The 27,632-nt window shown below is 42.0% G+C and overlaps 1 protein-coding gene across 5 annotated transcripts in view; it reads left to right on the plus strand.

Moving 5' to 3' along the window:
• The first annotated feature begins 1,931 nt into the window (after positions 1-1,931).
• Positions 1,932-27,632, plus strand: part of POLA1 (DNA polymerase alpha 1, catalytic subunit) — a 291,007-nt gene continuing 265,306 nt past the window's right edge. For 3 of the 5 annotated variants that reach the window (XM_068533577.1, XM_068533578.1, XM_068533579.1), the window contains exons 1-11: positions 2,344-2,569; positions 6,917-7,041; positions 9,467-9,563; positions 10,788-10,868; positions 18,027-18,142; positions 18,925-18,987; positions 19,858-19,950; positions 20,385-20,472; positions 20,765-20,966; positions 21,055-21,233; positions 26,982-27,094. In XM_068533577.1, coding sequence (XP_068389678.1) covers positions 2,422-2,569; positions 6,917-7,041; positions 9,467-9,563; positions 10,788-10,868; positions 18,027-18,142; positions 18,925-18,987; positions 19,858-19,950; positions 20,385-20,472; positions 20,765-20,966; positions 21,055-21,233; positions 26,982-27,094 — 1,305 coding nt within the window. In that variant the 5' untranslated portion in view covers positions 2,344-2,421. Of the gene's footprint in view, positions 2,020-2,343; positions 2,570-6,916; positions 7,042-9,466; positions 9,564-10,787; positions 10,869-18,026; positions 18,143-18,924; positions 18,988-19,857; positions 19,951-20,384; positions 20,473-20,764; positions 20,967-21,054; positions 21,234-26,981; positions 27,095-27,632 lie in introns of those variants that run through there. The other 2 variants (XM_068533580.1, XM_068533581.1) reach the window with 1 other exon arrangement.

A 27,632-nucleotide genomic window follows, 5' to 3' on the forward strand; every position in this document is an offset into this window, starting at 1 on the left:
GTATGGAGACACAAAAGACCCTGAATAGCCAAAGCAGTCCTGAGGGAAAAAAAAGGAGCTGGAGGAATCAGACTCCCTGGCTTCAGGCTACACTACAAAGCTACAGTAATCAAGACAGTATGATACTGGCACAAAAACAGAAATATAGATCAATGGAACAGGATAAAAAGCCCAGAGATAAACCCATGTACCTATGGTCAACTAACCTATGACAAAGGAGGCAAGGATATACAATGGAGAAAAGACAGCCTCTTCAATAAGTGGTGCTGGGAAAACTGGACAGCTACATGTAAAAGAATGAAATTAGAACACTCCCTAACACCATACACAAAAATAAACTCAAAATGGATTCGAGACCTAAATGTAAGACTGGACACTATAAAACTGCTAGAGGAAAACATAGGAAGAACACTCTGACATAAATCACAGCAAGATCATTTTTGATCCACCTCCTAGAGTAATTGAAATAAAAACAAAAATAAACAAATGGGACCTAATGAAACTTAAAAGCTTTTGCAAAGCAAAGGAAACTACAAACAGGACGAAAAGACAACCTTCAGAATGGGAGAAAATATTTACAAATGAATCACCAGACAAAGGATTAATCTAAAATTCACTGTTGACTGACTATACCATCAATGTTCTAACTCATAATGCTTTCTTAATTGCTCCAATACCTTTAATAATTCCCAGAAGAATTCTGGTTTCCCATCCCCAAGTATTAGTTCATGCAGCTGGTTTAGAAGATTCTGAAGCATTAGTACAGGTATTTGTCTTTGGGGGCAGGTTTTATTCACGATGACATTGCATGTTTATGCTATGAGCCAGGGCTCAATTATCACAAAAGATTTGTCCATCGGTCAATAATTCATGTTGAATCACTTGAGGGCATGGATCTAACTTTGTTCTGGATGGGGGTAGTGGGGGAGGGGGAGGGGGTGGGGGGGACCAAGAGCCCTGTGCACTAGTGGGTTTGAGAAAAGTGTTCAGATGTATTGGCCTCAATGGTTAAAGTTAATTCTACACAAATTGTAGAAAGAGTTAACCAAAAAGATGGTTAATTCTCATTCTAAGTTCTTGGTTTAAATAGTGCTCTCTAGTTAAGATATACATGTAGACGTCTCTGGTTTTACTACTAAACAATAAATGAAAAAAAAACACAATAAATGAGGTGCATACATTGCACGTATTGTACCAAACAGAAGAATCTAATGCCCTTTTTATCTTTCATAACATTGACATTTTGCAGGAGTCCAGGCCAGATGTTTTATAGATTGTTCTACGTTTTGAATACATCTGATTGTTTCTTCATGGTTAGATTCAGGTTAAACATTATTTGCAAGAAGACTATGTAGGTGATATTGTTCCTTTTTTCCAAGTGCACCACATCGGGTGGCCCCGTATTGGTGATGGTACTTTTGACCTTTTGGTTAACTTGGTGCATATATTGCAATACCATAAATCACACAGCGACTGTATTCGTACTCAGAGAAGCAAAGTATCAGGCAAGACTCCGAGTGCGCAGCAGGAGGCAGTCGTTTTCCCAGGCTCCTGGGAAACCCGTTCAACCACGCCCACCCTACTGCCTCCCGCGCCTCTTTTCTCGGAAAATCAACCCTCAGAACCAGAAAGCTCCTACTCCAAGGGGCCCAAGTCTTTTCCCATCAGCATGGGTGCGCCTGCGCAACGAGTCTCCAGGAGGCTCTTTTCCAGCGCCCGACCGCTTTCTTTTTCTGCTCTCCACGGCCTCCCCCGCCGCTCGCTCTTTTCCCTAAGGGGTCATCACGGGGCGCCAAACGCGCGCCCGCGGGAAGCCCGGGGGCGGGGCGCAGCGCGGCGCGGCGCGTCACGTCAGTGGCCTTCCGGGCGGAAGTCCGCAGCCTCTGGAGCTGCTGATTGGCTTTCTGGGTGGCGCCTGTGTCGGCCTCCGCGCCAGTTTCGGGCTGGTTGGCGCGGAATCGGAAGACTCCGGGATCATGGCGCCCGTGCACGGCGATGACTGCGAGCTGGGGGCGAGCGGTGAGAGATGACCCCGCGCGCGGGGTCCCCAGTTGGGAGTGCGGAGACTGTGGCATGATTGCGGGTGGTGGGGGCTCTGTTTTATTTTTTTCTTAGGGAGGCGCACGGCCGGGTTGACCCGCGGGTCTCTTTGGGCGCGGACCTCGGACGTCCAGGACTGGAACCTATGAGGCCTCGGACAGGTCTTTGCAGCGCTGTTGGGTCCTGGCAAACCCGAGCAACCCCCTGCGGGGCTTTTTGTTTGGGAGGCTGCCTCACCTCTGTCACTGCGGGTCTCCGCACTTGGCTGCCTTTCTTTTTATTTCTTTCGGTGAATCTCATCCCACGTGCTGGGCACACCTTCATGAGACTGGCCCTGGTGGGGCACAGTATTGGCCGAAAGTATTTCATTGCTCCCGCCCCATGTGTCCGCTTGAGGGCTGGGACGGAACGGATGTGCGCCCTTCCCTTGATAGAAACTGCTGGGAAGATTGTTACACATTGTACCTAAGCAGGAAAGAAAGCTCTAAGTGCTGTCACCTGAAGATACAAACGCGTCTTGCCTTTGTAGGTAATGGGTTTCTACTTTATGCATTAACAATTTTTTTTTCAAATTCTATGTAAAGTTCTTCAAGTGCCGCACAGAAGTAGTGTTCACAGTCTAGTCATCTCAGGTGAAGCTTCTAAAAAAACAGTATCAGTTCAGCAGCATTTCGGATGCCTTGTGTATTACTCCGTTTTCAGTGGTAATATTCTATTTCCAAAAATAGAATACAAAAATGCAAATGGATTTGTCTGATTTCTGAGTTTTGAGCAGTGTGCAACTAAAGTGTGACTTCACTTCAGTGAACTTCCAACTTAAAATTAGGTGCTTCACTCTCTCAGCTCAAGCATCACATCTCCTGTCACTCAAATACATCACCATTAATGAGAACTTGCTTCCTAATCAGCTTCCTTTGCATTCACCTAGTGGTGAATCACAGATTTCAATTTGTTCTTCTAGCCTTTCGCTTTTTAAGACAATTTGTTTTGGAGAGCCGACTAGCCTGAATTACAAATGGGATGTGGGATGTGAGTATGTGAACAGTCTTTGCAGCCCTCCATCAGTGATATGTCACTAAGCCCTTTCTTCACCCTAAAAACTACGTTCTCCGTGAACATCAAGAAATCACTCTTTGGAGGACATCGTGCAATCTTGAGATCCCTCTTAAGTCATGGTGTTGATTAGTGGCTGGGGACTTGTGACTGGAATTTTTCCTTTCCAGCCAACTTGGAAAGATTGTTACCTGAAAGACTGTTGCAGCCTTGTGTGTGTCTGCCTTGGGGGATGGTGGGGGTACTCCAGATGGTAATTTTGAACCAAATATTTAAACTTTGGTAACTGGATTTTTTTCATGCTTATTCTTTTTTTTTTTTTTTTGCTAACTTACCTACTTGAAGCATTGGAGACGTATTCCATAAAGGAAAATTTAGGCCTTTTTTCTGCTTAAGTATTAGAAGATGGGGTGGCTGTGAAAAGTTGAAAGGTCTATAACTAGCTGTTACTGTATATGGAAATGGATCGGGGAGAGTTTAATGATTAAAAAAAGCAGGTACAGTGGTTCATTCAGCAAATATTCATTATGCACCTACGAGGTATAGGCATTCTGTCAGGCTCTGGTGTTACAGTGGTAGGTAAGCTGGACATGGTTTTTGTCTTCATGGAGTTGAGATGGTAAACATGTAATTATATGCAGTGCTATATTGGGGCTTCCCTGAGAAAACGGCTTTGCTTTATTTTTGTTTTCTAGAAGCTAGACCATGTTAGTGCGAAGTGTGGGGTGTTGGCATATGTGTGTGTGACTACCCTGCATCTGTACACACACACACACACACACACACACACACACATACATAAAGTGAGCTCTTGTATTGCTGAGTACAAAGTAAGCCAAGCATCTTCATTTAATCCTTAACAACTTTATGAAGCAGACATGATTATCCCCATTTCACATATGAGGACCCTGAGGCTCTGCATTAGAGTCCTTAGGTGTAGGCTACAGGAACCAACTCTAGTTGATTTAAACCGTAAAGGAATTTATCTGAAGGATATTGTGATGTTCACAAACTCCGGGGAGCCAGTCGGGGGGCAGCTTAGCTAGGAACAGTGGTTAAAATCATGCCACAAAACTGGTCCATTGAGGAGGTTGTTGCCAACCATGGCCAAGTACTTCAAGTTAGAGCCTGCAAGTACCTTGGGACATTGCTGGCACTGTTGTTCCAGGTACTCAATCCTCCTGTAGCTGTTGATACTTCTAGAATCTTCCATTAGCCGTCCCCCTTTCCTTGTCACACTAGCTTCTGAGTTAAAGTCTGAGCAGGTGTTCATAATTGGAGGGCCTATTTTATATGCGCATGCCCTAGCTGCAAGGGCATAAGGGAGGGGGGACTTCACAGATTCTGATGCTGGGCAGCTTAAAAAACAACAAGACACCTGGCCACTGTAGCTCAGAGAGGTTAACTGGTTGTCTCATGTCACCCAGTTGTCTCATGTCACCCAGTAAGTGGCAGAGCCTGGTTGTGTCGCTTCTTCCTAATCTCCTGTTCTCCCACTCACTCTACGCTCTCATGTCCAGCTTACCTTCCACATTGACTTCCTCTCGGTTTCTGAATACACCTTGCATTTTCATCCCTTTGTAATTTGGCTCATGCCTTTCCTTTGCTTGTGCCCCTTGTTACCCTGTACTCTGATAGTGAAATTCTACTCTTTCTGTGTTGGAAACCTCCCCTGTGAAGCCTTGTCTGATTTCCCAGGCAAAATTAATGGCTCTCTTTTCTACATTTCCTCAATACTGGCTTCCTATCTCTTATATGGCACCATCTTTATATGATGGTGGGAGCCTCAGGTCTTTTTGCTTTCCTTGACTGGGAGCCCCTTGAGGACCGGCAACTCTGTCCTATTTGTAATTGTACCCCAAACCCTTAGAGTGGCACATCGTTGCCTGTGGAATAAGTCTTTTTGAAAACCTATGGATTTTGTCAGGATAATCTGACAAAGGAGTCAAGGGAGTCTTGAAGGGAATACACTGAGGCCACCTTTTCACTCTCAGTGGTCATGTTCCATAATCTCCAAAACCTTTTCGTGTAGGCCTGCTCACGATTTTTTGAAATCATTTGAGTGACACCCAAGATTTTGTGGCTGTCATCATTAAGTACCTGCATTCTTTAATGCCTTTCTGAAAATGGATTTAAAAGTCAAATGTGAAAGTCAGACAATAGGCTGAGATGTTATAAAGAGAGATTCCATTTCCAGAAAGCTAGAAAAAAAAATATCTCTAATTATGCCTCACCTTTAAGATACGGTTTTCAACAGTTTATTGCCAGCACTTGGTACATGTTCTGTAAATTGCGTCTTCTATTTCAAACGCTTAGTCAAACAGCTGAATGTTGTTATGAATGTTCCAGGGGGGTTGGAGCTTTTAGGATGCCTGTTATCAATACTTCTCCTTTTCTGTGCTTACTACTTTTTATAAAATAATTAGCACCAAATACAATACAGTACTCAATTTCACAGACGTAGGTGGCAGTCGTGCTGAGCCTCAACTCATCGCTGGCAGACGGCACTGTCTTGCTTGGCTTGGGTATTCATCAGCTGCCATATGAAAGTCTTCATTCTGTGGATGAAATCTTTTCAGTACGTGTGTGAGGTGGTCAGTTTATGATGACCCAAAGTGTGAGTAATTCAGAAGTTGAATGACTGACCACTGAGGCTCTCTGGTACTTCAGTAATTTTCCACAAAACAGATTTTAATCTTTGTAATCTTTCACCTCATCCTCTCATGTCGTAACCAACTGCATGAGGCCTGGAAATCAGTGGTGGAATCAAGATTCTCCTCAGAGCCACCTTTGTTAAATTCTCCCAACCCCCAATTTATCCTTCCTTTGGAATTCCAGACACTTTATCTGTACCTCTGTTAGGGCATGTGTTACTTCTAAAAATTGTTTTAGAGTTAGTTGCTACTTACAGGCATATCTCGCTTTATTGTGCTTCACAGATACTGCATTTTTTTTTTTTTTTTTTTTACAAATTGAAGATTGTGGCATCCCTGCATCGGGCAAGTCTGTTGGCGCCATTTTCCCAACAGCCTTTGCTTATTACTTCATGTCCCTGTGTTAACATTATTTTGGTAATTTGGTAATCTGGGATCTGTAATCAGGGATCTTGGATGTTACTACAACTCACTGAAGGCTCAGATGATGGTTAGCGGTTTTACCAATAAAGTATTTTTAAAGACATAATGCTTTTGCATATTTAATAGACTACAGTATAGTACAAACATAACCCTTATATGCCCTGGGAAACCAAAAAAAAAAAAATTCGTGTGACTAACTTTATTGCGATATTCACTTTATGGGTCTTGGTCTGGAACTGAACCCGCAGTATCTCCGAGGTCTGCCAGGTATCTCCCAGGTCAGATTGTAAATTCTGTGAGTCTGTGGGCCCTGTCTTTCTTTGTGTCTCTCAGAGCGCCTGGTACTTTGCAAAGAGCAGGTGCTCCTCAAAGCCTTTCAAATGTTGATTAACAGAATACAAAATGAATTGTCCCTTTTATAACCACTTAACGGCCTGCCATTTCCCTGGGAAAGGTTGTGGACTAACGGCTGATCTCCCTTTAGTGTCTCCAGGGGATATCAGTTGAATTTGGAATTTTTCTCTTTTTGGAGGAAAAAAATAACAGTTGCTTCAGCTGGAAATTTCTGAAGGGCCACAGGAGCTGCAGATTCAGCCCTGAGCTTGTGAATTATTTCCATTATAAAAAGAATCCATTTGTATAACATTAAAGTTGTATATTACTATTGGCTAAAAACTGTTGCTTTGTTTTTGAGGGAAGATGGCTGACAATTTTGTACATCTCATGTAAATTTGGCTTCTTTTCAGCTGTGTCAGATTCAGGGAGTTTTGTAGGTTCTCGATCCCGGAGAGAGAAGAAATCAAAGAAAGGGCGACAGGAAGCTCTGGAAAGACTGAAAAGGGCTAAAGCTGGTGAGAAGTATAAATATGAAGTAAGTAACCATTTTTCTGGGCTTTTTCTCCTGTGCTTCATCTAATTCATAGCCTGTAGATAATCTTACGTCACCTTTGTCACTGATTAGAAATATGCATATATTTCAAGCTTCTTGTAATAGTAATTTCTTAATATCAAACATATGGGCATGAGGTAGATTTACAGGTTATGGGAGACTACTCAACTCTTAAAGTTCCCATGAGGCACCTGACAGATGCTTTTAAAATTAGTAAGCACACTGCATCTCTGCTAAGTTCCATGGCTTCGTTGAGGGAACTTAGAGATGCTTTTACTTTACTCATAAGGTATTGAGCAGTCTAGTCGAGCACTGCTGCTCCTTGGAGAGAATTGTTGTTCCTAATCTCATATGCAAGGGGAGCGCGGTAGGGACTTGGACCTTCCCTCTGCTGTGTCCTGCGTGTAGGATTGAATGTGATGCCCTTTTGGCTCTTTTCCTCTACCCACTGTCGATGCCCTGCAGGTAGAAAAGCAGAGTGGCTACCATCTGCACAACATTGTCTAACTTCACGTTGAGGGCACTCCCTGAGGATCTTAACTGCCTCAGGGCTGGAAAGTGATTAATATGAGAAAATAATAATAGCAACAACAACAATAGCAACTAATGCAGTTTTTCAGCTAACACTGTTCTAAGTGCTTTTACAAATATGTTCATTTATTTAATCCTTCCAATACCGTATAAAGTTAGATACTATGATTAACAGCATTTCGCATGGGAGGTATCTGAGGTCACAGTGGCAGAGCCTTGATTGGAACCCAGGCAGCCTGGCTTCAGAATGTGCCTGTTTAGCCATGGCCTATTCTGTATTGGGCTAGTAAGCAAGTAGAAGAGGATTTTTGTCGTCTGGCACCATTCATTCAAGTTAAGGGAGTCAACCAGATCATAAAGGGTTGCTAAAAGGATTACAATAAAGCAAGAGTAAAGCATTTTTAATGTAGGTACTTCTATAAAGGAGTTCTGTGGGGCATTTCAGATGTTGACACAATGTGACTGATTTCCCATTAATCACTGATGTTAATGGCATGGCTCTAAGAGTTCAAGCTGAGCAGTAGCAATGTTTTTAGAGATTGAGTCAAAATGACTTTTTAACTCAAAATGATTTTTAAAAATAGTTTTCCGGTGTCTTTTGATAGTATATAAATGAGTTGCTTAAACGAGAGACACAGTACGCATAATAGACTTAAGCCAACAAAGCTAACCTTGCCAGTTCCCTCTCCCCTCAAAAAGAAAGTTGGTCAGTACAGTCATTTTAATTAGACTAGTTTGTGTTTGGGTTGTCAAAAAACTTAATTTGGTAGGGCAGGTAATTTCTGTCACCAAATGATCAAAGGCCAGATCAGTATTTGCCAGTGATCCCTGTCCAGTAGATTAAACCGGAGGTAAAAACTAAGCTTAATCCTGTAATTACTATAAGCCCAGTAGGTGTGGCAGAAATCCAGTCAACTCTACCCATCAGACTCTCAAAGCTCTGTGTCCAGGTGTTTTTTCCTAGAGTCTTAGCTCTTCAGATGGAGTTGGTCGTTTCCTCCAGTCCCCACTTGAAAAGGCAGAACTCTCAAGAGAAGGGGGAGTTTTTAATGAGGTATCTTTAAGTTCTTGCTGACAAGCCCACCAAATTCTCATCTGGGAGATGGGAGCCCACCAAATTCTCACTGCAGTGGTGTGCATCTATGCTGTCTGTTGCTCTAACTGTGCTGAGGTGGTCTGCTCTGTTCATGCCAGTAGTTTGTGGTGTTCTGGCCTTCTGGCGGTCGGGCAGCCCATGTGATTGCAGGCCTTGCCATTCTCTCCGCACTTGCCCTCAGTTTTTAAGACCTGAAAATGGTGGGGAATCAGTGGTAATACAAATAGGGATCACTCAAAAACCATTTCTAGTGTACCCGTAGAATATAGTGTGTGTTTTGCTGATTTTTGGAGGGGGATGGATGGGGGAGATTTTCCATTTGAATTACATTTGGTTGGTTGAACAGTTATTAAGATTATTATCTATTTGTGGGGCACCATCAGCTAGTGGAGAGGGAGGTGGCATGTCTTACAGGTTTGCCAAGTACAGGAGAAACCAGTCTCAAAATTACAAGTGACTAATCCCCAAAGCAGCTAATGAAGAATTGGCTATAATTCAGTTTGTTTTTTATGAAGTAGATGAGTAATTGCTGGTGTGACAAGTGTATTATGCTAATGGAATCATTTAATATCTTATGTTAACACCCACCTAAAAGGAATACTAAGTTAATTGATGTCTATTTAAGGAAAATCCTGCAGTGGTGTTGAATGTCAGAACTCATGATTTGGTTGCAGCTACTCCTTCAGGCTGCCATTCCACTTTGAATTTGACAATTTTTTCATCAGAATTGTTTAACACTTTCACTCCACTTGAAGCTTTCTCAAACTTGTATGATGGCAGGTAGAGGACTTCACAAGTGTTTATGAAGAAGTTGATGAGGAACAGTACTCGAAGCTGGTCCAGGCCCGCCAGGATGACGACTGGATCGTGGATGATGGTATGTGGGAAGAAACCGCCTGCCAGGCACTGTATCAGTTGCTTTTCGTAGCTTCTCAGTCAGTGGAGTTGCTGCTTTGCTTGGGCAGATGTAAGGCGCTAACTTAAGGTCATACCTTTGGTTTGGGTTTTCCTCAAATGCATGATTTGAGGGTGTGAAAGCAGAACAATAGGAAATTTATTGAGGGACATTTTGGAGAAGCCAGGCACATACCTCAGGCTATAGTATAAATCCTCCAGGAAGTGACTGTAGGAATTGGAAGGAACCTGTGGGCTATCCCCATGTGATGGGGTGTAGGAAAACTCAGAGAATGGCTGTGAGGATTACAGGAGACTGTACTCGTGAAGAGTAACTTTGGCAGGGGCCCCGGGCAGAGGCTGGTCCCCATGTTCTTACAGCCCTTGTGGAAAGCTCGATGGTTCCTGTTTGTGGGATTTGACTTCTTGGGCGTGTGAGTGCTGACCACGGAGCAGAGGGAGGGGGCTGTAGATTGTGCCTGCCACTGTATTTTTGTTCCTACTTCTGTAATTGAACTCAGCTACATTGCCAGCTTTCCAGGCTCAGTAGTTGTGGCACACGGTCTTAGTTGCTCTGCGGCATGTGGGATCTTCCCAGACCAGAGATCGAACTCGTGTCTCCTGCATTGGCAGGCGGATTCTTAACCACTGCACCACCAGGGAAGCCTGACTTCTGGTGATCTTGATTCTTTTACTTTTTATTCTTCTGGTAGAGTAGAAGTGCTGTAAAGCATCCTATTGTGGCAAACTTTGATCCTATGGGCCAAATTATTACCTTAGTTCACCTAAATAGGCATAGTATACAGTTGATCCTTGAACAGTATGGGTTTGAACTGCTTGGGTCCACTTGTATGTGGATATTTTTCAGTAGTAAATACTGCAGTACTACATGGTCCGTGGTTGGCTGAATCCGCAGATTTGGAAGAACTGTGGATACTGATGGCTGACTGTAAGTTATGTGTGCATTAACCCCAAGTTGTTCAAGGGTCAACTGTATATCCTTTGGTTTTGACTCAGAAAACCTGTGTTGGTGCTGTGTTTCATCTGACTTCTGGTTGAACAGGATTCTGCTGCACTTAAAAATGGCCTGGGCCAGGAGAACCTCTGAGTGGGTATAAAAGGGTTTTTTTAAATCTTTTTGTCATGGCTAAAATATTATTGGCCAATTTTAGAAATTTGATCCCGATATTAAATTTTGTTCCTGCAGATGGTATTGGCTATGTGGAGGATGGCCGAGAGATTTTTGATGATGACCTTGAAGATCATGCCCTTGATTCCCATGAGAAAGGTATCTGCATTTTGAGATACACAGAATTGTCTAAAATTTCAGATGACTTGGTACTTTGGCACAGTTTCTTTAAGGAAAAAGGACCTACCACAATTGTTTTTCAGTATAGAAAATGTTCTAATGTTGAAAGAAGCGTAGTTATGTAGAAAATTAAACGCAAAAAACGTAAACAACCAGGAAATGAGGTATCATGTCTCTGTTATCCAAAGAGTTTAGTCTTACTTATTTTGGAACTTTTAGTCCTGTGGTCATTTTAGACTTGCTAATTTTGAGGGCTGTAAGAATTGATGTCTTTTCATTCCTACTGAAGTGACATACTTAGAATTTTAGCTCTTTGATAGAAGTACAGTACAATAACAAGGTTTAGAACTTTTGTCGACTTGCTTTGTTTAATTGAAATTTAAAATGATATGAATGTATGTGTCATATTTTCTTAGCTACACAATCATTGGCAAAAAAAATTTTTTGAGTAAACAAACCTGATTTAGTTCCTGTAAAATGAGAGGGGAAAATTCCCTTCAGTATTTGTTTTTTTTGGTTTAGTTCGTTATTACTACCAAGTGGTAGATCACTGCTCAGCACTCTGTGGCCCACTTACGGCCAGTTTGTTTATGGCCCACTTATGGCCAGTTTATTTTTGAACAGCTTTATTGAGACATAATTAACATACCATACAATTCCCCTATTTAAAGTGAACATTTCAGTGGCTTTCAGTATAGTTACAGTAGTACAGCCATCACCACAATCAATTTCATTACCCCAGAAGGAAATCATACCTGTTACTATATAGCCCTCAAGCTAAGAATGGCTTTTACATTTTTAAAGAGTGTAAAAAAAGAAAAGAAAAATTCAAAGAAGAATATGCAACAGCTTAAGAGACGTGTGTGACCACAAAGCCTAAAATCTGTGCTCTCTTACCCTTTTCAGAAAGTCTGCATCTTAATTTGTAGATTATTAACATTTTACGACATTTGTTTACTTTGTCTCTCTTCTCCTTTCCCAGACACGTACATGCAGACTTTGTTTTTGGTGAATTTATTGAAAGTAAGTTGTAGACATGCTTCAGCGGTGATCTCCTAAGAACAAGGGTTCTTGTCGTTTTAGTCACAGTACCATTCTCAGGATATTATCTAAGATTTTGTCCATATTAAGATTTCCCCATTTAGCCCAATAATGTCTTTCATAACTGTTTTTAAAAATGCAGTGTCCACTTGGCTTTTCATGTCTCTTTAGTCTTATTTAGTGTAGAGCAGCACCATCCCTCCTTCCTCCCCCTCTGGCCCAATGTCTTTCATGACATTGACATTTTTAAAGGGACCAGGGAATTCCCTGGGGGTCCAGTGGTTAGGACTCCGTGCTTTCACTGCCGAGGGTGTGGGTTTGATCCCTGGTCCGGGAACTAAGATCCTGGGAAGCCATGTTGTGTGGCCAAAAATAAAATTAAAAAAAAAAAAAAAAGACCAGGCTGGTTGTTTTGTTGAATGTCCCACAACCTGGGATTTGCCTGATTGTTTTTTTGTGCTTAGAGTCAGGTTAAATATTTTGACAAAAATAAAATTTAGTTGAACTTGTGTCCTTGCCACTCATATCAGGGACACATAAGGTCAGTTTGTCCCATTACTGGTGATAAGAAGTTTGATCTCTTGGTTTAAGATGATGTTTGTCAGATCTCTTCCTTGTGAAGCTACCTTTCCACCTTTGTAATTAATGGAAATAGGGGTGATAATTTGAGACAGTGTGTGTATATCCCTTTTTCCCACCAACTTTTACCCAGTGCTTTCAGCCTCTACTGATGATCCTTACCCTTTTTTTTTTTTTTTTTTTTGGCCACGCTGTGCAGCTTGCGGGATCTTAGTTCCCCAACCAGTGATTGAACCCGGCCCGGCAGTGAGAGCGCTGAGTCCTAACTACTGGACTGCCTGGGAATTCCCCTTACTCTCCTTTTTTAAATTAGCATTTCAAACTCATGGATTTAAATAAAAGTGCTGTTACAGTTCAGTATCCATTATCATCTTTTTTCTGTTTGATGTGCAAATTACCACAAATTTGGCAGTGGGAGACCCTTTGAGTTGGCTCTTCTGTCCTTTTGAGATGGTCTCATCAGTCTTTGAGCATTTCCTTGCTTTCTGGGCCAACAAGATGTTCCAGGTTCTCCTTGGGTGATTCCTGTCCTAGACCTGGAATCAACCATTTCTCCCAAGAATCATGGTTCCTTTTAGTGGAGAATGGTAGCAGATCTGGGGGAGGGATGTGCTCGTTGCTACTGGGATGTAATGGTTTCTAGGCCCTTTGAGTGAACAGAGCTAGGAGATTATACATGTATGCTGTGAATTCATACTGATACATTCGATTCAAGTGTAAAACCACAGGGTGCTTCATTTTCCCAATCTATATTTGTATTTAGCTTCACCCTCAGTGAAAACCCTTGTCTTCTAAAATATACTCAGAATAATTTTGGGAATTTTAGAATTACTAAACCCATACCTCTAGCAACAACCCTTCTAAGTAAAGTTTACAATTTCTTTGCAGTTTTTAAAATTTTTTTTTTGGCCACACTGCACGGTATGGGGAACTTCTCCCACCAGGGATCGAACCCGTGCCCCCTGCAGTAGAATCATGGAGTCTTAACCACTGGACCACCAGGGAAGTCCTCTTTGCAGTTTTATTTGTTCTTGGCATATACCCTACTGAGGGTGTATGGTGATGGTATTGTGTTTAGAAGCTATATGAAGTAATTTTTTTCTGTGTGCTGTAGTATCAGTTTACTACACAGGTTCATTTGTTTTTGCTTGTATTTGAATTTAGGCTTTAAAAAATATCCTTTTTTTCCCTTTTGTTTTAATTTTAGTTTTTGACTATTGTAAAACACTTATGGCTTAAAAATCAAAATGATATTCAAGAAATAGACTAGATAACTTTTACTCTCACCTCTATGCTTTCTACTTCATTTCTCCCCGTCTCCATAGGTAACCATTTTTATTAGTTTCTAATTATCCTTCCTGTGTTCCCTTTTACAAAAAAATAAGGTTGTATATGTTTTTTTTCATGTGGGATGTCATTCGTTCATTCATTAGTTAAATTATGTGGATAATCTTCCTGGTTTCTGCCAACCTGTGTCATGTAGGAACGCTACACACTGGTACTGACCATTAGATAGTAGTGTGGCTAATTGTGTTATTCCTACTTTTTATGAGTCCATGAAGAAGAGGATGAAGTGAGCCCATGTGATTTTTCACCTCCCTGAAGTGAGGAGGTTTGTGTTAGTTTCTGGCGTTGTTGTTAATTACATCATCTTGAATGAGTCCCATCACCTATCTGGACATTAGTTTTGTCAGCTGTAAATTAGGAGATTGGACTGGACAGGGAGGTTCTCGAGGAAAGGACCCACGTCCTCATCTCAATGCTGATCACAATAGCAAGTGCAAAGAAAATGTGCAGCATTTATTGAATAAATGAACCATCTCTGTTTCTGTAATCATTATGTTATCGTTTCCCACTAATACGTCAGTGGAGAGAATGACTTGACATTCTGAAGGAGAACTAGTCTTAGAAATCTATTCCATGCTTTGTCACCATTCACCCACAAGTCACTGCTGTTTCAGTGTCCTTCCCAAGGAGCCCAGTAAGGTCCCAAGATCTTCAGAACGGAAATGGAATTCCGCAATCCACTTTAAACACTTAGAAGAAATCGTAGAGTTTTGCCTGGGAGTAAAAGGTCAACTCTTTTTGGTGTAGATCCAGTCCCTGGCATGTTGTTTTCAAACAGAGACAGAAAAACATCAACTAAATCCCAATGAAGAAAAATCAGTGGGAAAACGAATAAAACAAATCAAATTGGGGACTTCCCTGGCGGTCCAGTTGTCAAGACTCCACGCTTCCATTGCAGGGGGCCTGGGTTCGATCCCTACTTGGGGAACTAAGATCTAAGATCCCGCATGTTGCGTGGCGCGGCCAAAAACCAAAAAAAAACGGAAAGAAAGAAAGAAAAAAAATCAGAAACAAAACAGAAGCCCTAAAATTGTGGAAGAATTTCATCTCAAATGTTGACTCCTGTTCTTTCTCTGTTTCCTGTTGTCCTATCTAATTCCTGCTAACCTACAATGGTGAGATTAAAGACCCTTAGTGAAGCCTTCCTTGCTAGTCAAACCTCTATTGACCTTCTCTTTTGATACTCTTTATTAGGACCTGAATTTTGTTTACTAAATATTTTGACCATTGCCTATATTCTCTTTTCAAACTGCTCCAAATGATCTCTTTAAAAAATTAAATTCCCCTGTCTTATGTTTTTCACAAATGTGCTACAAATCTTTTCATAGTCTTAGGCACATGAAAAGTACATAACAGAAAATTTATCATCTGTGACATTTAGTGCATTAACGGTGTTTGCAACCATGACCATTATCTAGTTGCAGAACATTCTTTCACCCCAGATGGAAACCCATACCCATTAAGCAGTCATTCCCCAGTCTTCCTTCCCTCAGCCCCTGGCAACTGCTAATCGCTTCCTGTCTCTGGATTTCCTATTTTGAACATTTCATATAGTTGGAATCATGCAATTATGTGAACATTTGTGTCTGACCTGTTTCATTTAGCATAGTGTTTTCAAGGTTCGTTCATGTTGTAGCATGAATCAGTACTTCATTCATTTTTAGGGCTGAATACTATTCGATTGCAAGGATAGACCACATTTTGTTTATTCATTTATTAGTTGTAGTGCATTTGGGTTGTTTCCATCTTTTGGTTATTGTGACCAGTGCTGCTGTGAACTTTTGTGTACCAGTTTTTGTTTGAACACTTGTTTTTAATTCTTTTGGGCATATGCCGAGGAATGGAATTATGTGTATGTATTTTTATTTCCTTTTCTTTCTTACACAAAGGATATTTTCTATAGATACTTTTGTACTTGGCATTTTTTCAGTTAAGAAGATATCCTAAATCAACTATACTTCAATTAAAAAAGGAAAACAAAAAAGAAATAAAACTGTATTGATAATGCAGAAAAAATTAAAATTCTGAGATGTTAAAAAGATATCCTGAAAATCACTGCATATCAGCACATAGAGGGCTTTCTTTCTTTCTTGCTCATTTCTATATAGCTGCATAGTATTCCATTGTATGGATGTACCATGGTTTATTCATGTGGTTTTCTTGAATGAACATTTAGATTTTCAGTAATTAGCTCTTGCAGATAATACCACATTGAATAACTGTGCATATGGTATTTTCCTCAGGGAAAATTCCTAGAGGTTGGATTGCTGGCTCAGAGAGTACATGCACATGAAGTTTCATGAGATATTGCCAAATTCTTCTCCATTGGAGTTGTCCCATTTTACACTCCCATGAACAACATGAGCGTCCATCTGGACACCATGGCCTCACCAACAGAATGTGGTGAGAATGTGTTGTCAAGCTTTCGAATTTTTGCCACTCTAATATGCAAGGAATAACATCTTGGTGTGGTTTTCATCTGCATTTCTTTTACGCATGAAGTTGGGTATCTTTTCATAAAACTTAATAGCTGTTTATATATATTTTTTATTTTATTTTTCTGGCTGCGTTGGGTCTTCGTTGCTGCACGCAGGCTTTTCTCTAGTTGCAGCGAGTGGGGGCTACTCTTTGTTGAAATGCGTGGGCTTCTCATTGTGGTGGCTTCTCTTTTTGTGTAGCACGGGCTCTAGGCACGCAGGCTTCAGTAGTTGTGACATGTGGGCTCTAGAGCACAGGCTCAGTAGTTGTGGTGCACGGGCTTAGTTGCTCCGCGGCATGTGGGATCTTCCTGGACCAGGGCTCAAACCCGAGTCCCCTGCATTGGCAGGCAGATTCTTAACCACTGCGCCACCAGAGAAGCCCTATATATTTTTTTAATGTGAACCATATGTTAGTATTTATTGCCCACATTCTCTTTGGGTTTTTGGCCTTTTTTTTTTTTCTGGCCATATAACGCGGTTTGTGGGATCTTAGTTCCCTGACCAGGGGATCGAACCTGGGTCCCTGCAGTGGAAGCGTGGAGTCTTAACCAATGGACTGCCAGGGAATTCCATTGGCCTTTTTTTTTAATATCAGTGAAATTGGTTTTTTCTCTGCAAAACATATTGCAAAAATTTTCTTCTGTTTTGTCTTTAACCCTGTTTCTGATGTAATTGCATCTATTGATCCTTTTTTTTTTCTTGCAGATGGATTTTGAATCATAGATAGAAAGACTTTCCCCACACCCAGGTTACAAGGAATTTGCCTTTTTTATTAAAGTACTTGTATAATTTCATTTTTAAAATTTTGACCTGTGATCTGCTTGGTGTTTATACTGATTTACTTCTTTACAAATGGGTAGCCAACGCTAATTATTAAAAAGTCCATCTTTTCCCCAGTAATATGAGATGTCACCTTTGTTTTATGCTAAATTTCCATAAGTAATTTGGTCTTTATCTAGACTCCATATTCTGTTTCATCTGGTCTGTGTATTCATATGCCACTACCACACTATGTTAACTATTCATTCTAGGTCTTGTGTAGGTGGAGGCTGCTCTGGGATGAGTCAGAAAGTGAGAGTAAAATTGACAGTAGTAGAGGAGTTTGCAGGTGGTTTCCACTTGCCCGGAAGAGAAAACATATGGCACAAGTTGTTCTTTATGGAACAAATGTCTCCGTGCTGTTTAGTGTTGCTAGGACATGCGTTCCTCATAAAATGGAAACGAGGATGCTACAGTATCGTAACTGGTGATCTTGTTTTTTCGTAGTTCAGTTTTCCTGTCAGAGTCAGTATCACACTGAAATGATCTCATGACGACTGCAAGCCTAATCCCCTGGTACCAGATGAGCTTGATCTTTTTATTTCCATGGGGAAAAAAAAAACCACCCACCTTTTAAAAAGCTTTTTATTTACATTAACAGTAGCAATTAAACAGTCCCACTTAACTCATCCTGATATTTGACTGGCATTTCATCAGTTTCTGTAGTAACATTTAGTCAGGTTGTCCTGAATTCAGCTCATTTTAAAGATTCTTTCCTGTGTACCTTGCATAAAGTCTCATAGTTTTGTATTTTGAATTTTTAACATTTTTCTTGTCACAGTCTCATATACAGAGGGCAGGTGACTGGGCTTTTGGTTTTCCATTTTGATTTTTGCTGGTGCGTGTTTCTAAATAAATTTTCTTCCCACAGGAAAAAATGATAAAGCATGCAACAAAGACAAGAGGAATGTCAAGAAGGCCGTGGTGACAAAACCGAACAATATCAAGTCAATGTTCATTGCCAGTGCTGGGAGGAAAACCGCAGATGTGAGTCTCATGGTTTTCTTATATTTGCCTCTTCCTTTGTGAAGCGAAGAGTCCTGTTTCTTCATAGTTGACCTTTCCTGTCAGATTCCCCGTAGCTCTAAACAGATGATCTTCTGAAGGCTGCTAGGCTAATCCCCTGGTTCTAGATGAGCTTGGTCTTTGATCTTTGATTATATTTAATGTTTGATTATACAGTTAATAGGTGGTCAATATGTTTTTTTAATGTTGCTTTTATTTTTTATTTTATTTTATTTTATTTTATTTTTAATTTTTTTTGGCCGCGCCGCGTGGCTTGTGGGATCTTTGTTCCCTGACCAGGGATTGAACCCGGACCTACGGCAGTGAAAGTGCTGAGTCCTAACCACTGGACCGCCAGGGAAGTCCCAATATGTTTGAACTCAAATATTTGAGTAATGTTTTCCCAATCTCAGTCACTAAGTTGGATGTAGATTTCTAGGTGAATTGAGGCACCTCAGTGGTTGTGGCTTGGAGATAGAAGAGAAAACTGAACCAGCAAGCTGCACTGACAGTGAGTGTGTTTATTTTGGTGATTAGCAGGAGGATTATGGAATGAAGCTGAAAATTGAGGGCGGGGGCTCGGGGTGTAGGAGTTATGTTTAGGCCCGTGGTGGTTAAGATCTGTGAGTAGTAGAGGAGCCGTCAGAGTTAGGGGTGAAGAGGCAAGGACTGACTGGCTGGGTTCTTCCTTCCACTGACATGGGGTCTGGGTGAAAATATGAAGGGCAGGGCTTTCTCATTCTCCCTGCCTTTATAATTTCCAGAAAGCTGTTGACTTGTCCAAGGATGATCTGCTAGGTGATATTCTACAGGATTTGAACACTGAGGTAAGTGAATCTCCAGGAGTTGTCAAATATTCAGGAGACATGGGCTGAAGAAACAATTCAGTAATTTTACAAAACAGACTGTTGCTAGAATGCAAAACAGAAAATTCGGTGACAACACCACCACCAAAAAACAAAACAAAAGAAAACAAACAAACCCCAAAACCAAAACAAAGCCCTTCAAATTGGTTTCTTCTCACCATTTTAGGTGAGTAGTTTCTAGCTACTCTAGGCTCTGTGATTGTGTAGATTGGGCCGCGTGGGGCTGTGTTTGAAGTAGTAAGAATCCACAGGAGTCAGTTCTGGGAAGGCACACTGCTCACGCTCTGTTGCTGCCGTGTATGTTCCCGAAATGGATTGAAGCCTGTCAGTCTGCACAATCAGGCGTGAGATCCTTGTCTTGAATTCCGAGTGGGGTTGAGGGAAGAGTCAGTGAGCTGTCCCTGATAGAACTCAGACAGGTTCATCTGTACTGGAATTTGCAACTGGGCTGTTTCACAGCAAGACTAAGCTCTCATTTAGAGATGTGCTTCTTTCTAAGTGACCCTTGATTAAAATGACTTACACCTACACTGTGTAGTTCGAGCTTGACAGTTTTTAAATGTAATATTCTGGAAGGGTAAGGGAGAAGTATGTTAAGTTTTAAAGAGAAAAAATTGATGAGGGGTGGATTCAATATCTATTCTGGTTTTCTAGTGAGTCTGTGGTATTGTTGCTATAGTAACCTCACTGCATGAACATAGATCTGTGGGGGGAGCAGGGAAGGAAAAAAGTGCTTTGCTCATTGGGCTTCACTGGGGGAAGAAACGTACTTTTTGTGTCTTGTGGTAAACCAAGCATGGCAGTGAATGTCTGTCTTTCCCCTCCTTTTAGACACCTCAAATAACTCCACCACCTGTAATAATACCGAAGAAGAAAGGATCCAGTGGAGCTTCACTGAATCCTTTCTCTGTACACACCCCCAAGGTATAGTGTGTGGAAATACCTTCAATCTTGATTTATATTATTGCTTAAAACTTATTTTGTTGCTTTTCTATGTGAGCGAAATGCCTTTGAATTTGTTCTTGCTTTTGTTTTAAATTAGGACTCCTGTTTCATATTATATAGTTTCACATATTTCAAAAATAGCATGTGCCTCTTTTTTTCATAGTAAATTTTGTAGTAACTAGTATGTGTTTATTATAGGTATTACAGCTGTGCTAAAGGCAATAATTTTCCTTCTGGAAACAAGTGTTTTTTTTGGTAAACCTAGGTAACAGTAAAATAATTGAAGATGTTACATTAATAAAACAGAAAATCATTTTATAAATGGGAACTGTCATTTTCTCTGGTCAGGGTAGGACAGATGCGTATTTTTAGTATGCAGGTCTAACTGACTAAACATTTAAAAACATTGACAGGCAGCTCCTTCAGGAAAAACCGCTTCCCCGGTCTCAAGGAAGGAGCCTTCATTAACCCCTGCTCCTCTTAAATGTGCTGGATTTGCTGGTAAGTCTGCTGTCAAGCAGAATTGCAAGGGTGTGAAGCAGTTGCAAAGTGCTGTCAAAAGATGGAGGCCCCGTGAAGGAGGAAGTGGGGGGAATTTGAAGGGCTTGCAATAGCCAGTTTCAGCGTGAAAGGTTTGAATTCATAGCAAGAAAAGTTAAAAACATCCAATTTGGAGATTGAAGAGAAATGCAAATAGCATGTGGGCAAGGGGTAGGCTGCCGTTGCAGCGTAGGGGAAGCTTTTGTGCTCCCTGGCAGCGGCACATGATGGGAATGTGTGATGCCGCCCTCAGGAGAGCCGGTGCCGGCATTGTGTACAGTTGACAAGGAGGAGTCAGGGGCCATGGATTTTGAAGATGGCGACTTTGATGAGCCCATGGAAATGGAGGAGGTGGACGTGGAGCCTGTGGGTGCCAAGACCTCCGACCAAGAGAGGGAGCCAGCAGAGGGGACAAAACATGAGGCAGATCCTGGGAAAGGGACCATACCCTACTCGTAAGAGCATTTTATGACTTTTCTGGCAAGTAGTGCTACAATTATCCCATCGGATTTTGAAAGGTTTTTGAAAATGTGACTTTTGCAGAGCAAGTTTTCTCCCAGATGTCTCTTGTTGGGACATTGATCAGGAAGATGACAGCAGTTTCTCAGCCCTGGAAGTTCAAGTGGATTCCAGTCACCTCCCACTGGTGAAAGGGGCAGATGAGGAACAAGTATTTCAGTTTTATTGGCTGGATGCTTATGAAGATCCGTACAGCCAACCAGGTAATCATACAGTTACATACAGCAACTGGATGTCTTTAATATGGAATAACGCCTTTCCCTGAAGTGTTTTAGTGATTGTAATTGGAACAGGCTCTGCCCTCATGTACGTACATAGTAAGAGAGCAGCACTCATTCACTGTAAAGTGCGTGAGCCACCCGGATGGAGAGGAGTTGTGGTGTGAGTAGTCCTTGCAGACGCTTATCCCGAAAACCAGTTATATGTGGTTTTGCAGTGTGTGCTTGTATTATAGTTCACCGTCGATGTATCTGAACGTATTGGAATGCACTTTACTTAAAGTGGAATCAGTCTTTAATTTGTTCCTTCAGCAATTTGAACACCTGCCCTGTGCCAGGCACTAAGATGGGGTGAACAAGCTGGGCAAATTCCCTGTCCTAATGGAGCTTACGTTCTAGTAGGGTGGGAGAGATAGGCAGTAAATAAGGTAAGTTAATGAACGGTGTAAAGGTAGTTAGTTGGGGGATGGCCAGGGCAGGCCTGTCTGAGGAAATGGCCGTTGGGCTGAGATTTGAGGCACATTCAGAGCCGAGGAGAGAGTATTTCAGCCTGAGGAACCCGTAAGTGCCAGAGGCCTGGGGAGAGAAAGGAGGAGGCCTGCGTGGCTGAAAAGTTGGAGAGAAGGCAAAGGCCGGATAATAAAGGACCTCGAAAGCCATATTAAGGAGTTGAGGTCTTACTGTAAGAGCAGTGGAGGATTTTCAGTGCGGGGTGCAGGGGTGAGGGGGTCGAGTGGACCCATGGTTGGGTTTACATTTTAACAGGAACCCTCTGGTTTACGCGGAGAAGAGGCTGTGTGTGTGTGTGTTTTTGTGTGTGTGTGTGTGTGTGTTTTTGTGTGTGTGTGCGCGCGCCCAGGGCTGGAGTCAGGGAGTGTGGAAGCCCTGGAGATCAGTCCGTCCACGGCAGGTGTGCTAGTTACTTGCACTAGTGGCGGCTGTGGAGAAGGAGAGGAGCGAATGCCTGTAACATGTACTTTGACATGAACTCGTTGGCGGATGGATGGATGGATGTGGGGGGTTAATGGAAAGGAGGGATCCAGGCTAATTCCCAGGTCCTCCTCCGAATGAGCTGATACGAATTCTGACTCACAAAGAGCCAGGAGGCTCTCTAGTTTCCTTCTGTGCTCCTTTGAGCACTTCTTCACTATGGGGCTGGGCAGGATAGGGCATGTCAGATTCATACAAAATACAGTATACACCCTTAAACAGTTGCCTTTATTCAGATCCGTTTCTGGATCTAAGGGTAGATACAAACTGAATTTTTCAAAGTGATTTCTTGGAGTCTGAGTATTAACCATCAGAGCTGGGCAGCAGCATTAATATGCTCCGCTTATCAAAGAGTTGAAACTCCTGTGGAGCCGCTTGAGTAGCAAACTGCCATGTGTTCATTGCTGAGGTAAAGATGTAAGCAGTCTTAGAAATGGTATCTCATCTACCTGAGCTAGGGCAAGATGATCTGGTTAGACCCTCTCACCTCTTTGCCTGCTTTGTAACTCGCTGGTGCGAGGTGGGCCGCCAAGTGTGATTTCATGAGGCTTTGCAAATTATACTCAGGGCGGCCCCATGGTACAGCTTCAGGGGACACCATTTTCATGTGTGTGTCGTGTGACCTCCCAGCACAGCAGCATGGCTGGTGCTCACTGGAGTTGGATGACGTGGTGGGCCTGCCCATCCTGGTGCCACTCCCTGTGCTTTGCTGTGTCTGCTCCAGGCTGGCTTTTATTCCCTGACTTGATTAATGGTCCCATCAAAACCAGAAACCTGGGAGCCAGCCTTGAGTCCCCCCTTTCCTCACTTCCCTCACCAAGTCTTATTACTTTTCTCCTTCTAAACTAGACAAGCTGTCTTCTCTCTCTCCTCTCAACTCCCACCCTTGAGCCCTTCCTGCTACTGAACCCAGCCTCCTAATTGATCCCTCAGCTGTCATCCTCCACACTGCAGCCTGAGTGATTGCTCAGGACGTCATTTCCTCGTTAGAGAAAATGCGCAGTGGCTGCTGCCTGCGACTTACAGTCCAAGTTCCTCAGCAGGGCTTCTGTTGCCTGCTGTGTAGGACTTTTGTGTCCTAGAAATAGTTTGCTGTATGTACCTACTGCTCTTTATACCATATCCTTTTACTCACTGTATTTGTCTGCTTAGAATGCCCTCACCTGGCTCAGCCCCAGTGTGGTCTCCCAAAATTTCCTAATCCTCCAAACTGGCCTAAGAGCCCTTTCTGTGACCCCCATCGAACCCTTACCCATTGCAGCATTTGTCGTATTATTTTGAAAAGATCTGCTTCTGTGTTGTCTTTTCCCCCAAAGCCTTTAAACTCCTGGAGGGCTGGGACCTTTTATTTCCAGCATCTAGGATGATGCCAGTTACATAGTAGATGTTCAATAAATGTTCGTTGAAATAAACTGCACAGCGACAGTCCTGTAGATGCACATGAAAGGTTTCAGAGAATCAGCATTGCATTTGCTGCTATTAACCAAGTCTGCCTCTTGAAGCCTTGTAGCAGTGTGGAGTAAGAATGGCTAACACAAAAGTGGATGGTCTTCCTCCCATAAATCCACATATAAAGCATCAGATTGCTGGTGTCAGTTGCCAAAAATTAGAACCTTAGGAAACAACAACCCTCTCTTTCCTGTGTGAAAATGAGTTTATTACTTCTATCTATTGCTTACTGGTTGATACTCTTAGTAAAAAACAGCATCATTTTGCAGGGCAGGGGTCTAGAGCTGCGCTGTCTACTATGGTAGCCACTGGCCACATGCAACTCTTTAAGTTTAAATTAATTAAAATGAAATAAAATGTAAAGTTCAGCTTCTCAGCCACTAGTCACATTTCAAGTGCTCAGTACCCACATGTGGATAGCTACCCTATCCATGGATAGCACAGATAGGGAAGAATTCTGTCATCACAGAAATTTCTGTTAGCTAGTGTTGATCTATAGTAATGGATGTTGTAGGTTAAGATTGAAGCATGTTGAAGCACAGCTATATTTGCAAAGCAACCGATTTATGGTATATATTGTTGTTGAATTCTGGTACTGACCATAGTCATGGATGGGCCTTTTCAACCACTATTGGGAAATATTTTGCAGTTGAAAGAGGTACCAGTCTGTTACTGGCCTGTCTTCTAATTGCTAAGGTAAAAGGGAGTTTCTAGTGCTGGAAAAGGCCTCAGAGACCATCATCTCTAGTTACTCACTTAAAGCAGAGGAAGCTGAGGCTCCAAAAGATAAAGTGGTCAGCTCCTCAGAGGCAGAGTTCAGGGCTTCTCACTCGCAATCCACTCTGCCGTTCTGTGGTACTTCTGAAGTTGTGTCCTCTGTGATTGATGCCAACGGGTTAAATAAGATGGCTTAAAAAAAAAAAAAGTCCTGTAATCTCAGAGGGTTGAACAGTTTCATCATGATAGCAGGTAATGATCACTGAGCCTTGGTGAAATCAATGTTGCTAATAAAAACGAAGTACTCCTAAAGACCCTGTTATTGTTTCTCACTTTCTTACAGATTCTAAGTAAGTCAGTTGTTGCTGAATGCTCCATAATTATGAAAAGAATCTTACTCTTTGCATATGGGAAGATATCCTGTCTTCATTATGACTTTTTCAAGGTTGAATAATCCTGACTGCACCTGGTTTCAGCTAGTAACTTTAAGGGGAATGTAATCTTTGTTTACCATGATCTTTTTGTGGCAAATGAGGCATAAACAGTGTCAAATGTGTTACATGAAACGTGATATTAGTTTGACTGTAAAATGAGCTATTTGAATCTTTGAATCCAATATTAGGGTCTTTATTTTTCTTTGCATGGAATTTTGGTTTTTCGTCTCTAACTGTTGTGAGGATGACTTTTAATTTTCTGAGCTACTGTGACTTTTTTCTTTTTTAATCATCCCCACAGTCCTCCCTTCCCTCTCCCCTATCTTCCCCCCCCACCCCCGCCTCTTTTACCCCAGCTGAAAATTACACAACTCTTGTAAGAATTTTAATCATCTGCAGAAATGAAAATTCTTAGATGGTCTTATTTCTACTAGAACGCGTGACAAAAGGAAGCACTGATGAGCTATCTTGTGAAACTGGAGTAATTTGCCTTGTGAACAGTAGCCTTTGCATGTGCCAGAATTTTCTTAGTGCCTCAGGCAAGTGGCCCTATAGAGCGGCTATGTTCATTACTGCTGTCTAATTATTCATGGAGCCTGGGATTTTGCGCAGTGACCATCTCTTAGGTTGACTATCAAATCTCTGGAGTCCTTTTTTTTTGGCCACGTGGGATTTTAGTTCCTGGATCAGGAATTGAACCCAGGCCCTCAGCAGTGAGAGCATGAAGTCCTAGCCACTGGACTGCCAGGGAATTCCCTCGAGTCCTTTCTTTTTTTTGAATTAATTAATTAATTTATTTATTTATTTATTTTTGGCTGAGTTGGGTCTTTGTTGCTGCGCGCGGGCTTTCTCTAGTTGCAGTGAATGGGGGCTACTCTTCGTTGTGGTGCGCGGGCTTCTCATTGCGGTGGCTTCTCTTGTTGCAGAGCACAGGCTCTAGGCGCACAGGCTTTAGTAGTTGTGACATACGGACTTCAGTAGTTGTGGCTCGCGGGCTCTAGAGCGCAGGCTCGGTAATTGTGGCGCACAGGCTTACTCGCTTCGCGGCATGTGGGATCTTCCCGGAACAGGGCTCGAACCCATGTCGCCTGCACTGGCAGGCGGATTCTTTTTTTTTTTTTTTTTTTTTTGGCAGGCGGATTCTTAACCACTGCGCCACCAGGGAAGCCCTGGAGTCCTTTCTTGATGGCCATGTTTCATGAGCAATGGCTTGATGTCCAGAAAGGCTTGGTTTACTTTGTGGTCTACGTTACTTAGGGATCTCAAAAGGATTTGGTTACTAGACCCCATTTGTTAAACTGAAATAGGAGAGGGAGGAACATTACAAATGCTACCCAGCCAGATGTCTTCAGTAGTCTGTGAGGTGGAAAGGGTAAAATAGAAGATAATAGTTTAGCCCTATTAGGAGATATTTACTATTATATGGAATAAGATATGAGATGAATTATGTTTTTCCAAAACACAATTTTACATACAGGAGAATACTGATATACCATACATAGTTATCCTTACACATGAATGTTAATTTTTGTTGGTAAGTACAAGTTAAAAAGGAATTTAGTATTATATTTTCAGAGTTCTCATAAGAGGTTTAAATACGAGATTTGTTGGAGAATAAGTTGCTTTTTTTATTTCTCTTAATCTGGGTAATCCTGGTTCTAGGGAAAATGTCTTTTTTTTCCTCCTACACTGATCTAGGATGTCTCCCTAGTTTTCGAGGTCTGTCTACATTGAGCCGGGATGTCTCTCTAATTCCCCAGCGGTTTCTACACTGATCTAGTGTGTCTCAGTAGTTATCCGGGTGTTTCTACTCAGGCCTGGGATGTCTCCCTGATAACTGAGGTTTGTCTCCATTTACCTGGGATGTCTCCCTAATTCTAGGGGAAAATGCTTCCACCAAGTTAGAGAATCATTCTGTTCCCTGTCCTCCCAGTGGTCACAGGTTTTACTGATGTGATATTGTCATGGCATAGGTACTGAGTAAAGGAACTAGTTTTTGGGATTGGGCAGCAGATACATTTGCTGTAAGAAATGACTTACCAAAGCATAAATGTGTGGACACATTCAGGAGCTTTTGCATCGTCCCTTTAATGTGATATAAATGAAATGTTTATTTTCTCATGGTTTTTCCTTATTCTTGTAGGTGTGGTATTTCTGTTTGGCAAAGTTTGGATCGAATTCGCCCAAACCCATGTGAGCTGTTGTGTCATGGTGAAAAACATTGAGCGAACGCTCTACTTCCTTCCCCGTGAAATGGTAAACCTTAGTAGACAGCTTCTAATTCCAAGTGTATTCTGTCTTCTGCCACCAACCCTGTCCTTCGACAGGGCTGTGGATTATCTACAACCTTTCTTATCGCCTGCCTCGTGACCACTGATTGTCAGCAGCTCCATTAGACATTGGGAGAAGTGGAGTGAAACACTATCTGTTTTTCAACTTGTTAGAAAGAGCATAAAAGTGCCTGAGTTTCAGTACATAATGCTGTCTTTCCCTCCCACTCCCCATTTCCATAATTATTGGGGTTGGGAGTTTATGACTGTAAAATATGACGTGGCGCTTGGCCCAGTTTTCATGGTTTTGTTATTTCCTCCACAGCCATTTAACAAGGTCAATTCCATTTGCTCCTTCTTTTTATTGGGACTTAACATCCACACTCCCCTCTCAACCCCAGCCGCTCCCCATCTCAGTTGAACTGTGAAGCGTCTTGGTCAAGATTTACAACACTATTGTCCCATTTTGTAGGATTGATCATCTTTATCTCTGGCTTGCTTTTATGGTGCCATTGGGAGGACTT

Source organism: Eschrichtius robustus, chromosome X, assembly GCF_028021215.1.
Source record: "Eschrichtius robustus isolate mEscRob2 chromosome X, mEscRob2.pri, whole genome shotgun sequence".
NCBI lineage: Eukaryota > Metazoa > Chordata > Mammalia > Artiodactyla > Eschrichtiidae > Eschrichtius > Eschrichtius robustus.